The sequence below is a fragment of the Moschus berezovskii genome, chromosome 8, assembly GCF_049115385.1.
Source record: "Moschus berezovskii isolate FMDL1 chromosome 8, NW_MosBer_1.0, whole genome shotgun sequence".
NCBI lineage: Eukaryota > Metazoa > Chordata > Mammalia > Artiodactyla > Moschidae > Moschus > Moschus berezovskii.
In genome coordinates this window covers 82221101-82238063 of record NC_142467.1, presented here as the reverse complement: position 1 = coordinate 82238063, position 16963 = coordinate 82221101, and the positions used below count along the sequence as shown (strand labels likewise).

Genomic DNA, 16963 nt, shown 5'->3' with positions numbered 1-16963 from the left:
GAAATTGGCCGCCCAAAATGATAAATCTGATTTTAGCTTGTTAACCTCTTTAAAGCACCCAAAAAAATTTCACCTTGGATTATTGCTAAAAAAGAAAAATTCTTAGAATTTCCCATGGTACCCCAAAGAGTCAAAACATAATGAAGGTAGTGGTATGATATTTAACTTTCATAAAATTATATTTTTATGAACCAGGATTAAACACAAAGAAAATATTAACTAAAAGATGACATCACACTTACAAACCAATCAAGCTCTCCATAGCTGATATACTTTAAATATTAAAGAAAGTCATTTTTCTACAAAAAATAGAGCTTTTAAAAATTAAACAAAAGGAGTAACTAAGGTGAATCTGTTTCTGTATTAAGCCTTCATGTGTATAATAAAGTACAACCACACTAAAAACAATGAACTGTAAACTGAAACAAAAATCCATCATCTACTTGGAAACAGTGATGGGAAAAGATTAGCAATCCATTTATCGTACTGAAATAAAGATAAGTAACCTTAGTAAGATCCATCAGGACCTGAGTATTGAACTCTAAATGTAAAGACATTTCTTCATCAGCAAGTGACGAAAAAATGTGAGAAAGAGAAACGATTCCAGTTAACATTTACAATGCAATAGTCATGGTTCAATTCTTTTAATTTTTTCAAGATCTGCTTTATGTCGATCTGTAGTCTAGAAGATATCTTTAAAAGTATGTTTTCAAAACGGATAATTACTACATGAGTCATTAAAACAATTATTGCCAAGAGTTTCCTATAGACCTACAGTGTATTCCAATTACTGATTCTTTCTAATATAAAAAATATAATAATTAAAACTTTTTTTCACAATAAAATTTAGATCTGAAAGGAAAGACTGAAGTCTACGGAACAATTCAACATTTAGAATTTTGTTATAAATGTAACTTAATCCAAATAGTTATATTTCATAAAAGTAATAATCATAATGATTAAAAATTAAAAATAAACTTATACTTCATATTTTAAAAATTATACTAGTAAAAATCTGAAACCTGCTAAAAAATTTCATCTTACAAATGGACATTGGCACTAAGTTACCTGACCTCAGTCAGTCACATTTTATATGATCTCCCAGAAGTCTGATACATTTAACATGGTCACAGTTTTAATATTTCTTCAGTCCTCTAAAGGCATGTCATTATAACTACTCTTACAGATGATAAAAATAAACAGATTATGTCCTTTTAAGAAGTAGACCATTCAAGCATAAACCTAACAAGTATTATTTTTAAACACAGAACCAAGTCTATGCACCAATCCCCAACACACTCAACTCACATACCTGAAGCAACAGATAAAACTCACTCTATCTACCAAAGCATCACCACCAACAACAAATTAAATTCCCTGGTCTCTTTACTGCAACAGAATTTTAGCTTCATCAAGTACAAGTAAAGGTACAGAAGAAAGACTCCCTGGTTTTCAATACTGATATAAATCATCACATTCTACCTATATAGTGGTTTCTTGCCAACATCCCAATCATTCAAAGCCTTTGAGGAAAACGAAAACCAACAATGACAATAAACTATGGGATTTTTTACATGATTGTGGCTTTGTCCCTGGCACTCTAAAAATAGATAGGCACTGAACTCAAGGCATCAGAGGACAATATAATAGCACTCAGTTTTAACATTTTCAGATAGAATAAATCTGTACACTAAACAATTGCTTTACAATTTCCTCAGAAAAATATTGGCAGACCTTCAACTGTATGGTACAGAGTTCCTAATAACACCACTGGAACATGAAAAGTGCCTGGAACTGTTTTACAAACTTTAAACCACACTGGAGGTTACAACTAATTAGTCAGAAACAAAAACCAACTAGGAAACGTCTCAGAACCAGATGCTTTATTCCCCACTTCCTAGTTTTTCCTACTCCAAAATGCTAACGTCTAACTTGCCTCAATGTATCAACCATTTTCTCCTGCCCCATTTCCCTATATAAAATTGTTTTTTTAAAAAAGGCACTATTTGGTAATATAAATATGTCTCTATGTTCCCCTCATTCAAGAATCCTAATCTGAAAGACTGAAAAGGTAACTGTTTTCCAGTAACACTTTAGGTGTGAATTGGAACCTGGGAGCCTGGGCACAGTGCACCAGTGGATAACTGTATAGTACATAGCCCATCAGCTACCATGAAGTCATCTTGGGCTGTTTGTCTATGAGCTCAGCGATTTAGCTCCTCCTCCATCAAAGGCGGCTTTGCAGACACAAGCCGTAGTAGACCATTGCCAATAGTCCTATAAGTGTTCTGGAGACCAAGTCATAGTGCTGGCCAGAGAAGGTGCTCAGCAAAAATCTGAGCAGATTATTGAATCCCATGAGTTTAGCTAGTGATTATAGGGCAGCCTGCAATGAAAATGGTCATCTTGCAGTATACTGAGCCAAGTGTGGGGTGCATGCTGTTGCAGAAATGACCCATTAATGGAGCCCTAAGCTCCATACCAACTTGGCCCCTGATGTTTAAAAATGTTTATTTTCTGGCTAATCCCATTCCATTATATTCCCTGGTCTCAGTCAGATTTACATATCGCTTAAGGGTAAGATTTATGGCACCTTACTTTCACAAACAACTCTCCATGGTAGGAGTATCTAAAATTGGTGGGGGGAGGACCTATATTAAGAGTCTTGTCTTTTTCAGAATGGACCTTGGGAATCAACCATGAAGCTCTGAGATAAATCTCAGGTTAATATTTTTCAAATACATTGTTGATTTTTAAGTAACAGCATCAGGTAAGATTGTACCGTTGAAGTACTATCAATTGGATTATACCGAACCACTTCAGTTTTCCTACAGTATGATTTTCTATCTTTGTTGAAGCCTGAACAATTGTACTTTGTCAGAGAAAAAGCAGAATTTGTGATTTCTGATTCACAATATAATCTTGCTTTACTTTGGGCATTTTGAAAGTTGTGGAATGTGGCTCTCACATTCGGCGTTTACGGAATTGTCTGTATTGGAGAAAATAAGCCTGACTCTCCTTCCTCCTGTTTATACTTACGTTCTTTCTTGCCCAGTGGACAAACAGAAAAACATGTTGGAAGAGCTTAAAAACAGGACACAAAATTCACCTAGCTCACATCCCAGTGCCCAACCTCCTCTGTTCTATTTCCTCAGGTGTTTTCTCTTTTTCTCAAGATCAAGGGAGATCAAGGGTCAAATCTATCCCAGCTGGACTAGAAGCTTGTTAATGTGATTCCATCTTCAGAAACCTGTAAGCCTGTGCTGCTTCCTGGCTACGCTGCTATGGGCAACTCTTTTACTGCAGGTGCTGCAAATACCAGATATTTGCATGACCAGAGAAATCTTGTCTCCGCTGCCCTCTGGGGAATAAGGGAGGCTCTATATGGGCCTAGACTCTGCCGGGCGGCAAGGTCCTGGGTGGCCAGGCGACTTACCTCCCAGAGATGCTGCGTGTTCCTCACGGCGCCGGCCTGCACCTTCTCCGGGGGCAGGAGCACGCCCTGGAAGGGCCCAATCCAGGTGCCCTGCTGGATCCTCTGCGCCGCGCAGATGCCGTAGGCCAGGCCGGGCACGGTGCTGGTGCACAGGCACACCTCCCTGGGCAGGTCCCGCAGCCACTCGGGCAGCTCCGGCGGGGGCGCGGCTGCCGCGGCGCTGCTGGTGCCCACGAGCCGGCGCAGCGAGTGCAGCGGCCCGTGCATGGGGCACTCGCCGTTGCGGTTGTCCGCGCACATGTCGCAACCTGCCGGAGACACGCGAGAGGGAGGGGAGGAAAGGGAGAGGGTTAACCCCTGGCAGACCCCGAGACAACAAGCCTCCCCGCCCGGGTGAGCCACCTGTGAGGGAGGTGAGGCCGCGAGGGCGCCGAGGCCACAGGGAGCAGGGGGAGAGGTGGACTCGACGCGCTCCCTTGGAATTCACCGTGCCCAAATCCGCCTGGTACCGGGTCGAGACCCCGCGCGCCCTCCTCAAGCCTCCGGGGCGTCCTCCAGCCGGATGGCGGCGGCGTCTCCAAGGAACCGACGGGCCGGCTGGCGGCTTCTCCTCCCGGCCTCTACCCCGCTTCCCTCCCTATTCTCCCTCTCAGCCCCTTCCCCTATTCCCGCTCTGCGCGTGGTGTTTCGAGGTGTGTTTATCGTTGTACCAGGAGGAAGGTGTCTCCCGACCCATTTGGGATCTCGGGGAGATTCTACCTTGGTGGCTTGGCTATGTTTGGTTTTCCTTTCTTTACGAACAGAGTTTCAAAATCACCAGAGCAGGCGGGCGACCCTACCCGCCATCCCTGGGTCCCGGGTCCAAGCTCTGCTCCCGCGAGAAGATCCCTGCGAGGGGGCGGAGCCGGCCGTGGCCCCGTGGAGCCGCAGTCCCACACCCCGGCCACAGAGGGCGCCCTGGCGCTGGGGTCTCTCGAGCGCTGAGGTGGCCCCGGCTCTACTGAAGCCGGTGCGAGACAGGGGAGATGTTCTGGCGGGTTTGGGGTGCCCTGTGCTTGCGTGCAAGCTCTTCCCCGAAGGCCCCCTCCGAGAAAAAAAGAACAGCAAAGGTAATGATCAAAATAATGGGTCTTTAATGATGAAGACAGTTTCCTTGGACAGGGCCCCAAATCCCGCCCAGACGGTTAATACCGAAGCTAAATGCGATTTTTTTTTTACGTTACAAACTAAGTGAGAGCTTTAGTGAAGCCTTCAGAGCAGCCGGCGCATGAGGGGACCACCCCTCTCCCACCCATCCCCCCCAACACCCGCGGCCTCACACACACACCACACCCTCTGGGGCGGCCGGCCGTGAACGCCCGGCGTCCCTCGACTCAAACCGGGCAGGAACAGGCCCGGCAGCCGCGGGAAGCAGGCCTGCGGCGACCATGCTGTCGGATCGCAGCGCCCTCCGGGTTATTAATGGGCCCGGCGGAGCCGCCGTGTCTGCGCCCCGGCTCCGCGGACCTGCCTCTGGGACGCGGTCTCGGCGCCCGCCGGCCGACGACACCGGCCTCTCTGGCCCAGCCTCCCTGGGGAGCCGCGGCGCCCCAGCGCAGCAGAGCCCTGTGGCACTGGGCCTGATGGAGGGCGAGCCCCGACTGGCAGAGATGGCAAGAGCTGGGCACCAGCGGATGCGCCAGCACTGGGCGACGGATCACCCCCTGGACACCTGTGCCCAGCCTTGGTCACAGCCAGTCCTGGTGGATGGCCCTGGGTGTACTCTATCCGTGCTGGAACAACTGAAATGCCCAAAGAACTCGTGACAAGTGAGTCATGGAGCAACCTTCGAGGAACATCTGATGGCAACCCAGCTTGGTGAGTGATCCCCTGTTTTCCTCAATTGCTTCACAGTGAACTGAAGCTTGACTACATGAGCATCCTATCTCAGTGAAGAAGGGCTCCAGCCCTCTGTGCCTTCCCCTCAGCCGGCTACTCCTACACTTCTCCCCAAAGAGTCCAGAGAATGAGGGGACCTTTGGAGCTTCTTGAGGGTGTCCCCAGGCCTCTCAAGTGGAAAGTAGCAACCTCTTTAGGCAGGTAGTGAAGTGACCATGCCCCTTGGACTGCCGTCACACAAAGGACCCCTCTTTCAGCCACACAAACTAACCATCAAAACTGTGCCAGGCTGTGCTTTTGACCCTGGGGCCTAGATGGAGGGAGGTACTCTCAACTCCTCCAGAATGTACTCATTTCTCACACCTTCACAGGTTCCTGATTGTGAAAACAAAAACTTTAAGACAAAGGGGGCATGGAAAGATAGACAATAAAAACCCACAATTACCAATTGCCTACTATGTGCCAGGCACCCATCTTCAACCAAACAACCACTATATTATTGTAATATCACAATTCCCATTTTACAGATGAAGCAAATGAGGTTTTATGAGCAATATAACTTAACCAAGGACCAGAAACTTAGAAAGGGGCAGAGAAAGATTCACCATCAGGTCCACCTGACTATAAAAGCCTCCAAATCTAGAGATCTAAGATTAATGAAAGCCAGGAGAATTTTATATCCAAACTTATAACTCAGTCAATAGATTGAAATATTTCACTGAAGTCACTATTTGGTGGTGGTGGGGGCGCTACAAAACTGTTGTAGCATGATTGAATTAAAGAGATTTCTCTCTTTTCCACACTCTGGGGTTTGGGGAGTTTAACTTAAGAGGATGATTTGAAAAGTAAGATGATAATGTCCATAATTTTGAATTTTAGTCCCTAACTTCAGAAATGGCCTTTCAGCACCTTAGCAAAAATAGCTTAAAACAAATGACAATAAGCAAAGGCAATATGCCCGTAAAATTAAAAATGAATCACCCGGGGGATTTGATTAACAGACCTTTTCTTTCTAGTTGGCTCAATGAAACAAAGTGTGAGAAGAAAGAGCATTTGGTATTCACTCCCTGACAGTCCATACCAGAGATTCTGTCAACCTACAAGATTACCACAACCTGTAACATCATACCCACTACATCAGCAATAAAATAAAGAGCAAAGGTGCCAACTCCAGCCATCACCCACACAGACAACAAACATATTCCTGGTTTTTGTTATGCATGATAGAGTATGTCTAGTCCTTTCTCAAAGATGTCCTCTAAAGCACTTCTTCAACTTAGGAACTTTCATTTGTCTCCATGAAGTGTTAAAACAATGGTAGCACTCTGCAGAATGACAAGCAGAGGTTCTCCCAATATGTAGAAGAATACTTGCAGGATAGGCAATTCCAATCCACTGTCATTAGTCCATCCAATAGAAGTTATCATCATTTATAAATGACTTCATGCTATTTCAAAATATTCCACCCCAAAAGCTGACCAATTACGTCAAAATACATGTTAATCCTAACAATACTGTCTCTTAATACAAACAGCTTCCATCACTGAAAATATGTGACTTCTGACTTATGTCTCAGGAGTCCCAAAGGAGCCTGCTGCTGCTGCTGCGTCACTTCAGTCGTGTCCGACTCTGTGTGACCCCATAGACAGAAGCCCACCAGGGTCTCCCGCCCCTGGGATTCTCCAGGCAAGAACACTGGAGTGGGTTGCCATTTCCTTCTCCAATGTGTGAAAGTGAAAAGTGAAAGTGAAGTCGCTCAGTCGTGTCCGACCCTTAGCGACCCCACAGACTGCAGCCTACCAGGCTCCTCCATCCATGGGATTTTCTAGGCAAGAGTACTTGAGTGGCTTGCCATTGCCTTCTCCCAAAGGAGCCTAAGGATGGCTTGCTTGCTATCTATAATGTTTGTCCACTTGGGCCACATTTGTCAACCCCAGGTAATCAGTTACTTGTTTTAGCCAAAGGAGCCTAAGGATGGCTAAAACAAGTAACTGATTACCTGGGGTTGACAAATGTGGCCCAAGTGGACAAACATTATAGATAGCAAGCCAGCAACACCTTCTAGTGTCTTCTAGATAGCAAGCCACCAACACCTACATGAAAAGATTTGAGGGAGAAGTGGGCTAGATGCCTAAACTACACATAAAAACATATAGGCATTATATATATATATAATACATGTTACAGCATTCTAGGCCAAACAATACATAATACATCTACTTGTATTCATAAAGAAGAGGCAAACAAATGTTCCTACTGTCTCTTAGGATCGTGAGAGATATTATACTCTCCAAGCAAGATATGCCATTGTAGCACTGGGGAATATGAAATCATGGTCTCTATCTTGAACAGATCTTTTAAAGCTCCTGTTTATTGGTCTCTGAATGAGGAGGAGGTTATCACTACGTTAAAGACTTGTTCGCCCACTGACTTCAAAAGGCCGGACTAAGTGGAGTGAAGAACCGACTTTCACTCTTCACTCCTTATCCTTCTGTACTGTTTGGATGTTTTTACAAGAGCACGTGCGACTCCTGTAATTGAAAATGGATCTCTTTTAAGGCAAAAGGGGCAAAGGAGGCCAGAGTCCTCTGGTATCTCATTTCTCATTCTAGGAAAGGTGAAATATACAGCGTTCCAGGGCCCTTCGACAGGCGCGTGTGGGCGCAGGCGGAGAGGGGACCCCGGGGACGCGCCTGCCACGCTGGGCCTTCGCTCCGCAGAGCCTCCCCGCTGCTTTCTCCTGCCCTCACGCGTGCTCCGGACAGGGAACCGGGGAGCAGCTGAAAAGCCTGCCTCCCCGCCCGGACCGTGGTAACCACCGAGCTATAAATTCTCTGCGACCACCGCCGAGGTCGCCGCCCTCTGTCCTGAGGCCAAGCCCCGTGGGGCTGGCGCCCATCGATCCCTGCCTGGCGACGGCGACGCGGCCCCGGGAGTGCCGCCTGCTGGCAGCTCCGCCTGCTTCGTGGCAGGGGTGGGGCGCCGGGTGGCGCGGACCCTCAGGGTCGCCGAGGGGGTCAGCCGACAGGGGCCTGGGGAGTGCAGTGGCGGGGAGCCTCCCGCACGTGGGTTCGACGCCCGATTCCAGCGCGCGCTCTCCTCCCAGCCCTTGCAGCGCCCAGCCGCCGGCTGGCTGGGATGGTGATGGACCTTGCGCGGGATGGACGCCGGGCCCCTCAGCACTTAACCGGAATGTGGACGTCCTCGCCCGCCTGGCTGCCAGCGAACGGCTTTCTTGCAAGACCAGACGTGATCGCCACCACCCGCACTCCGGAGCTCCCACCACCCGCCCGGCCCCCTTTCTCCCCTGGGAAGGGGTCTTCTAGGCTTCCCGGAACCGGGACTAGGAGAGAGCGGATCCAGAGGCGAGGCAGGCCAGGAATGGGAGCCGCCAAGCCTGGTCTCGGCCTCTGCGGGGTGGCCCAGCTCGCGGGGAGCCTTCTGTGGGACTCTTTCTAGGCGGATTTAAAGCTTTCTCCGCGAATCACAGCCGCGTCAGGCTTCCCCTGCTCGGCCTGGCTGCCGGCTTGGCCCTGGGACCAAGAGGGAGAGACAAAAGGGGGAGGGAAAGAAAGAGGAAATGTGATTTTTTTTTTTTTTGGTCTCCCGATGACTGTATTAATAAATTAAATGGGAGCGCCAGTGTGTGAGGGCGAGAGAATATTGCGCAGAGATAAACCTCACCGGCCCCTGCCCCTGCGAGGCCGCCATATACAATGCGGAGATGATGAATAGGAGGCGCGAGAGGAGATCGAAGCCGGGTCTGGGCCGGCTCCACTCTCTCCTACAAAACTATAGGGCAATTAATTGTGGCTTGTCCCCTCATCCTTCATCTCCTGGTGGCACATATCGATGGAGATTACTGCTGATGGACCATTTTATCACCTTAAATAAACAGTCGCCACCTCTCCTAACCTCAATCTAATATATGGCTCTATGTTCAGTTTCAGGGCACTAGATAACGGATGATGTAAAATAGCTACATCATGTGTGTTCCGGGATGGGGCTTGGGCCTGCACACAAAAAGACAGAAAAAGAAAAAGAGAATGACACAAAAGCCCACACACTGACGCCGAGCCGCCTCCCTCCCACCGAGGACCGGGTCTGAAATCTAAGTCGCTCGCGGGCCATTGACAGTGAGGAGTAGCGCAGCGAGTGTGTCTTGGTGTCAGGAAAATCCCACTGGTTGGGTTACTGGGCTCGGGAGCTTCCCAAACAGGACCTGCGTTTTCCAACTGGGTGGGAAGAGATTAGGGAAGGTCAGAAAACACTCACTCTTCTTTTATCTCTTCGCCCTGACCTCTCAACTAAACAAACCCCAGCTTTCCTTCTCTCTCCAATATCTCTCCCCAAACCCTCGGAAAGGATGGCGCTACCAATAGAGGAGCCTCGGGGCCCCAGCTCCTACACCTGTGCTCCAGCCAGTGCTGTTCCCAGCGCTGTTCCTTGCACAGCAGGGCTCCCCGAAATATCTGTAGAGATAAGAGACCTCCTGCTGGGGAAGCTGCGGAATGCCCCGACTCAAATCTCCGCAGAGAAACCTGTGACAGGCTTAGCCCTCACCTCTCTCCCAGGTAGAAGGGAGGATGATCTTAATCAAAAATTAAAAAGATATGAAGAGCAAAGTGGCTGGGCCAGTCGTTTCTGAACTAACACAAGCGTTCAGCGCGCCGCTTGGCTGCTGCTCAATACCTTCCAAGAAAAGTGACAGGGTCTCAAACAGTGCACTGAGCTCCCAGAATCCAAGAAGAGGCTGCCTCTGCAACAGAGCCTGACGGAATCAATGGTTTCAAGCAAACTGTCAGCAAATGAGGGCAGTGATACAGGAAGAGGACGGAAGGTCCCCCATCTCCCATTTACCTTACACAAGTTCCACCTGACTTTAAACAGATGCAAGAAGAGGCAACTAAGCATTGACAGGTTCAGTGGAAAGTGTATTTCAATTATAGAATAACTTCATACACAGAGTTAGATATACACTAGAAGAGCTCACCGGGCTAGACTGTATAGTTTCTGCTGTTTTTCAATCTCTTTATGTGTGAAACAGAGCTGCAACACCCTTCACTATGCCTTCCCTATGGCAGTTCCCATAGATGCCAATACAGTTTCAAGTGAAAGGAGGGCTACTGATTGATTCACAGGTGTTACTGCGTTGGTGATCCCAGGCAAGTTACTCTTCTAAAGGGAAAAGACAAGTCTGGAGGCGCCTTTGCCTTGTAAAAGAGCAGACAAAATGACTCAATACCCTTTTACATACAAAGTAATAAAAAACGAAGCAATGCTGAGTGGTCACTTCACAGAATTCTTTTAGAGGGAAAGGGCAATAGACTAAAAGGAAAACTAAAAAGATCTATGCACGATAAATTAATAGGTGATTCCCTTCTGTCCATCTCTCACCCCACCCCCTACATACAACCTGGGAATGGGGTGAAACTGTTTTTCACCATCTTTCAACTGATATATCAACTTCCCCTGCCAAGGAAAAAACGTTTCCCACTCTATGCATTTCTGATGTGTTTTTATCCTCTAGTTAGACTAAACTCAATTGCTTCTCACTTTGTCTTTGTAAAACACATCTCCTGATTTCAAATGAGTACTTACTCTTGCCCAGAGAAGTTCCTGTAAGCATGGCACACCTGGTCTCCCGGCATTATAGCCACCCACCTCAGTTTTCTATTTTCTTTCTCAATTGCCTTTTAATTAGAGAGCAACATGAAGTGTAACTCCAATAGGGGAATCTGACTTCCTTTCTTTCCTGTCTTTGCCTCTGCACTTTGCCCACTGAAGCAGTCCAGTCGACTCAAAAGGAGATATTAGAATATCAACACAATAGGAATAATGTAAATAAATCATAATTCATTTCCTCCAACCAGGAAAAATGGTACCTAGACAATAAACTGGTTTAACAGTCATATTATTAATTAGGACTCTGTCCCAGTTCTTTCTCTGATTAGTCCAGGTTTTTCTCTGATGAAAATGCATTAAACCTCAAGACTGCATTGTAAACATCATGGGGAGCTTAGCATACAGACAGGGCTTTGGGGGTGCACTGCTGGTGTCTTTTCCAGCACTGACGTAATTCAGAAGAAAGTCTGCCAGTTTGATCAAGCACTCTCAGCCCACAGTGACTATACTTCACTGAGTGATAAGAAACACCTTTTTACTAAAGTATTAGCTTCTAATATTTTTTACAGAAATGCTTTGAAAACAACACCATCAAGGAATTCAGTAGGCGATAAGTTTTTTTTTTTTTTTTAATCCATTCAGACAACATAGCTTTGTAGCATTTTCTGGAACTCTGAAAAACAAGAATTTCCTTAACTGCAGAACAAATTTGAATCGAAACCCTCATTGTAAACACAATACCTTAGCCTCAGACTCTAGAAAGGAAAAAAGTAAATACAACTGCTCTTCTTATTAACAATAATTATCTCCATTGAAACATTTATCTCCAACTATTATGAAAGGTTTATACATCTCAATCACTAGGGTCATTCCCAGTGTTTTAAATCAAAGTTATAAATTTGGGAGTCCTTTCACTAACTACAGTCTGTAGTTATTTTGTTTTTACAACGAATTAAGAAGCTTGCAGATTGATAGACATTCTGTAAGAAGGGACATGATCAAAATAGAATGATCATACACATTTGTAATCAACTTTGGTCCCAGAGAAGCTAGATGAAGGAATGAGGTGAAGAAAGTAGCTGAGTGTTGCTCTTTCAAATCCTGAACTGCTTTCAACCTAATTCTCTTAACCTGCTTTAATGTTTTCTCCTGGAGTCTCTGGAAGTGTATTTGCAACTTATCCCAACACAGAAAGTGTAAACACAGCATAACTTCTGAAATGACCAAAAAGAGTAGGATATAAAACATAAATAATACATTTTTGGTGTTCATTTAGAGTTTTACTTCAAAGCCTCAAAATGGATAAGGGTTTGAAATTGTGAATACAGGAAGGGACTCTAGAAGAAAGCTGATGCTAATTTAGGCATTTTCCGTTTACGTGGGGACAAGAAGAATACGCTTCTTATACTAAATTACTATCACCCTCATTAAAAAAAAAAATGTGAGCACACAAGCGTGGCTACGGACTGTAAATGTTTGCAGGATCAAGGGTGCACGGAGAATGCGGGATCCGCAGGAAACGACCCTGGCCTGAAATCAGAAATGTTTTCTCACTAAGTAACTGGCATTTCTTTTTCTTTTCCTTCTTTCCTAAAATAAATAGTAAACTTAAGAACAATGCCTGCCTGCAGGGAGAGACTGACCCAGTGCCATCCAAAACTCCTAGAGGTCCGGCCAGCCAGCAGCTCCCGGCTGGTCCCCCGACAACCCCACGATCGGAAAATGAACTGACACAGTTAACCCCAGAGGTAAGATAGAGAGAAGGAGAAATCAGCCCTGGAATCCACGCTCCCCAGAACCGCTGAGAGTTCCTGTCTTGTCCCTCCGAAGGCCAGACCAGGCCGGTCCCTGGGCACTCCCATCGCGCGCTGCTAAAACCCGCCGGGCGCCGGGCGCAATACGCCGCGGCAGGGCGGCGATCTGTACTCCTCGGTCCGCGGGAAACCTGGGTTTAAAGACTCGGGACTGGGAAGCAGGGAATGAGAGAAGCGGGAAGAGGAAACCCATGGGGGCCACCCCGCCATCCTAGCCGTTCTCCTTCCTTCTCTAATCCAGAAAACTTTGGTCACAGTGGTCAGGGAGGTACGGGCCCGGGGCCCGGACAGCCAACCACCCGGGATCCCCTTCATCTGATGCGCCTCCCGGACGGACGCCCGCGCTCGACGGAGCCAGTGCCCCGAAAGAGAGCGCGAGGGCTGCTGCTACGTACGGTTGTTGGGGTCGCTGGTGTGCTGGTTGAGCGGGATGATCTCCATGCGCTGCTGGCCGTACAGGTAATAGTCCAGCTCCTCCGCGCTGCAGCGGAAGCGCGGGGCACCCCGGCCGTCCCCGCCACTGCCTCCGCATTTGGAGGGCCCCGGACCCGAGGTGGCGCCGAGGCACAGGTCCTTGGGGGGCAGAGGCTCCGCGGCGACGGTGGCCAGAGGCGCGAACACCGGCAGCTGCGCCACCGGCAGGGCCGAGAGACCGGCCAGCGCGGCGGCGGCGGCGGCGGCAGCAGCAGCAGCGCAGGAGGAGGCAGAGGAGGCCGAGGTGGAGGAGGAAGCCGGCGTGGACGAGGCGGAGGAGAGCGAGGCCGGCCGCGGGCGCAGGCTGTCTGGCTGGGGCTCAGCGCGCTCCGGGGGTGGCGGCGGCTGGAGAGGCTGCGGTGCGCCCAGGGGACCCGCGGCACCGCCGCTCTTGAGCGGGCCTCCGCCCCCGTGCGGGAAGAGTTGCTGCCAGTGTTGCAGATAAGCTGGGTCCACTTTGAGGAAGGCCGAGCCGCCGGGGTCTCCGGGCTTCAGCATGTCCGACGATTCAAGCTGGGGACAGAGGGCAAAGAGATGGGTGCGCGTGAGCCGGACTCGGGGCCTGGTGCGAGAGGGTCGGGGAGGACAGCAGCCAAGACCCTGGAGCGAAGAGTTTGAGTCTTTGGCTCCGCCGGCGGCAGCCGGGTTTGGCGGCTCCCTCTTCCCAACTCCGTTGGGGCGCAAAGTTTACTCTGAAGCCGCGGCGTCGCGCGGGGGTAGCTGTGTGCACCCTACCTTGCCTCCCGGCCTGAGGCGCCCGGCACCCACCCTGCACTGTCGAAGCCCGGCGAGAGGGCGCTTCCCCGCGGAACTCCGCGGCAGGACTCAGCCCCCGCCCTCTGCCGGCGCTCGAAGCCGACCCGAGCCCTAGCCCGAGTGGCGCAGCGCCTGAGCCGCGCTGGCCTCCGGCGCCAGGAGGCGGGACAGTCTCGCCCCCCCGCCCCCAGCGCGGGACCTCCAGGCTCCTATTTCCGCGGCCCAAGACCCTCAGCCCTAGACCAGCCAAGCTTACCGGAAAACTCGGAGCTGCCCGGCGGGTTTGTGCGCGCGTGCGTGTGTTTTGGCGAGCGTGCAGGAGAGTGTGCGCCCCCGGTACGCTACATGCCCCTGGGCAGCGCGGGAGCGGAGCACTAGAGATCCCGCTCCCCGGCACCCTCCGGGGCCACAAGCCAGGGATGTGGTGAGGCCTGCGGAAGGCGTGAGAGCAATTACTCCGAGCGCGGGAGTGCGGGGCGGACCAGGGCGCCGGACCGAGCAGCGGCGGCGGGCTCTTGGCCGCTGCCGCGTCCCGGCTCCTCCGCTCCACGCTCTGGCAGCCTCCCGGCTGGACACGTGGGTTTTACGACAGCACAAAATACAAGTGTGTGTGCATTTGTGCGTGAGAGAGAGAGAGAGAAGGAGAGATGGGGGTGGGGGGAGGCGGGAGGCAGGCCAGAAGAACCAAGGGGAGGGGAGAGGGAAGAAGGAAGTTCTAACTCGGGTGTATCCACACACAGCTCTTGAGCCTCTCTCGCACAAATACGCCCTCTGCCCTCCCACCCCCCACTTTTTTTTTTTTTGGCGTGACGTCTCCGGTTCGCCTGTTGTTTCTTTCTGCCCATGATATATCTTTTCTAGGTGCCGGCTCACTGCCCTGGTCCTGGAAGCCGTGGAAACGCGGTAACCGGAACGCATCTCGGCACTCGCTCGGGTGTCGGCATCCGGGCGAGCGCACGCGGCCGGGCGAGGGGGACCAAGTCCCGGCAGTGGGTTTGCGCTTTTGCCGGGCTCAGTTTTTCTCAGGAGTACTGCTGGGTGCCAGAGTCGACTAGCCCGCCACGCAATCTCTAATATAAATCTTGGTGGAGGTGGGAGTGAAGGGGGAGTCCGTGGTGGGGTGGGTTGCACGCTGGAATGAAATTCAGTCGGCAGTCGAGGAAGCTGTCTTTGAGAGGTGGAAGGCGTGAGACCGAGAGGGTCTCTAAAGGGCACCGGTCCTGGTGGGACTCAGGCCGGACCGCGAGGCTGAAAGGAGGCTGCAGTGGAGTCTCACAGCGCCCAGCCCTCAGCCCACCCGCTCTCGAGTGCTCTTCCTGGGAGGCTGGCTCCTTCTCCCTTTTGGCATGCAAGGCAAGTATCCCGAGCTACGTCTGGTGGTACAAGTGCTCCGGACACAGGCGAGGCTTATTTGCCTTTGGCTGCCCGGGGCTGCCCCCGGAGGGGTCTCTCGCCCCCCAAAACCTGGTGTTCGAAGTACGGGGTGGGATCGCAACCCCACCCCTATCTTACCTCCTCCCCGCGCCTCGGGCCGTGGCAGCCCTTCCAGGCGTGGTTTCACATCCAAGGATTAGACACCCGCCGCCCCCAGCTCTTCAAGGCATTCACAGAAGTCAGGTAGGCAGAGGGCACCGGACCGGCTCGGGCGCTTTCCCATCACCGGATTTCTGTCCATACCTCACAGAGAAGAAATAACATTGATCTCCCCCCCCCACCCCCTCAACAAACCAATTTATTTAGCACCTGCCACTCTGAACAATTAATAGCCATTCTTTCCTGATTTCCGCTTGTTTCGTTTTGTCTTCCCACCACTCATTTCTTCTGAGCCTGGGAAACGCGCTGTTTAGACTCTGTCCGGTCTCACGCAGGATGCCTCGGTGCTGGTTGGTACGGAGTTGGACCGAAAATATTTTGACTGGCGTCTCCGTGACAAGGTCATCAGTCATCCCTGAATAGATTGATAGTACCCAAGTTTAAGGCAAACACCGCTAGGGAAAACTCACGGTGCTGTGGACCCCCGAGGCGAGTCACGCAGTCTCCACCGACTTTGAAAGACTCCATCGGGAGGAGAGGGGGAAGGGCTAGGCCCCTTTAACTCATCTGTCCGCGGACTGCCGAAGAGCAGCCTCCGTTGGGCCACGGGAGAAGAGGCATACTGCCTTTCTCATATTCTTTTTCTCAGTTCTCTGGAACAAAGACAGCACCGAGGCTCCGAGCCCGGACACTGAAGCAGCGGTCCCGCCGCCTCCTTGTTTCTGTGCAAACCAGCTAAAGTGCTCGGTCCCCAGAACTAGCCGTCCCGAAGAACTCCTCCTAAAACTGCCCTCCAAACACACCTCAAAATCTCAGGATTTGGGAACTGGCAACTACTCCCAAGGCCTCTTGCCGCCCACACTCTGGGAAGCCCGAGTTCCCTTCCTAATAAGACTAGCTGACCGTCTGTGAGAGCTTTCGACAGGCCAGGTGCGGGAAGAAGCTTCAAGTCCGCCCTGCAACCACGCGGAGAAAGCTTTATCATTCACCCCATATTACAGATGGGGACACTGAGGCTCAGTAAGGTTTGATAGATTGCCTGAGGTCACATTAATGAGTGATGGAGGCAGATTCAAACCCCGGTCAGTGAGACACAAAGTGCATCTTCCTGCCCACACTAGTCCGGAAGGACTGACGCCAGATGTATATTGGGGCACCATGGAGGGGAGATTTGGCTCCTCTTGCTGCGTGGGGGTGGGGGGCACGGGGAGAAGTAGAAACTAGCCGAGCCCATTTCTCCCTCTCTGCTCCCGTGCAGTATTCCGGACCTGCCAGATTTAAGGACCACCCTCCACCCCCAGCGGCCCCAGCGTGCTCGGGTCTTGAGGCAACGGGACCCAGGGTCCAAAGGTCTTAGGGAACCAAGGGTTAGCTAAAGGAGTGGGTTAAGGTTAAAGGGGGCGCTCAGAAGGCCGGAAAGTCCAGGAGCGCACGGAAAGGTCTCGAG

The 16963-nt window shown here is 50.5% G+C and overlaps 1 protein-coding gene across 3 annotated transcripts in view; it reads right to left on the bottom strand.

The window, feature by feature from the left end:
* The window catches only part of PRDM6 (PR/SET domain 6), a 109877-nt gene extending 95364 nt beyond the window's left edge, over positions 1 to 14513 (bottom strand). For 2 of the 3 annotated variants that reach the window (XM_055430889.2, XM_055430886.2), the window contains exons 1-3: positions 14240 to 14513; positions 13149 to 13740; positions 3437 to 3744 (exon numbers count right to left, since the gene is read on the bottom strand). In XM_055430889.2, coding sequence (XP_055286864.1) covers positions 3437 to 3744; positions 13149 to 13725 — 885 coding nt within the window. In that variant the 5' untranslated portion in view covers positions 13726 to 13740; positions 14240 to 14513. Of the gene's footprint in view, positions 1 to 3436; positions 3745 to 13148; positions 13741 to 13962; positions 14095 to 14239 lie in introns of those variants that run through there. The other variant, XM_055430887.2, reaches the window with a different exon arrangement.
* Between the last annotated feature and the right edge of the window lie 2450 nt (positions 14514 to 16963).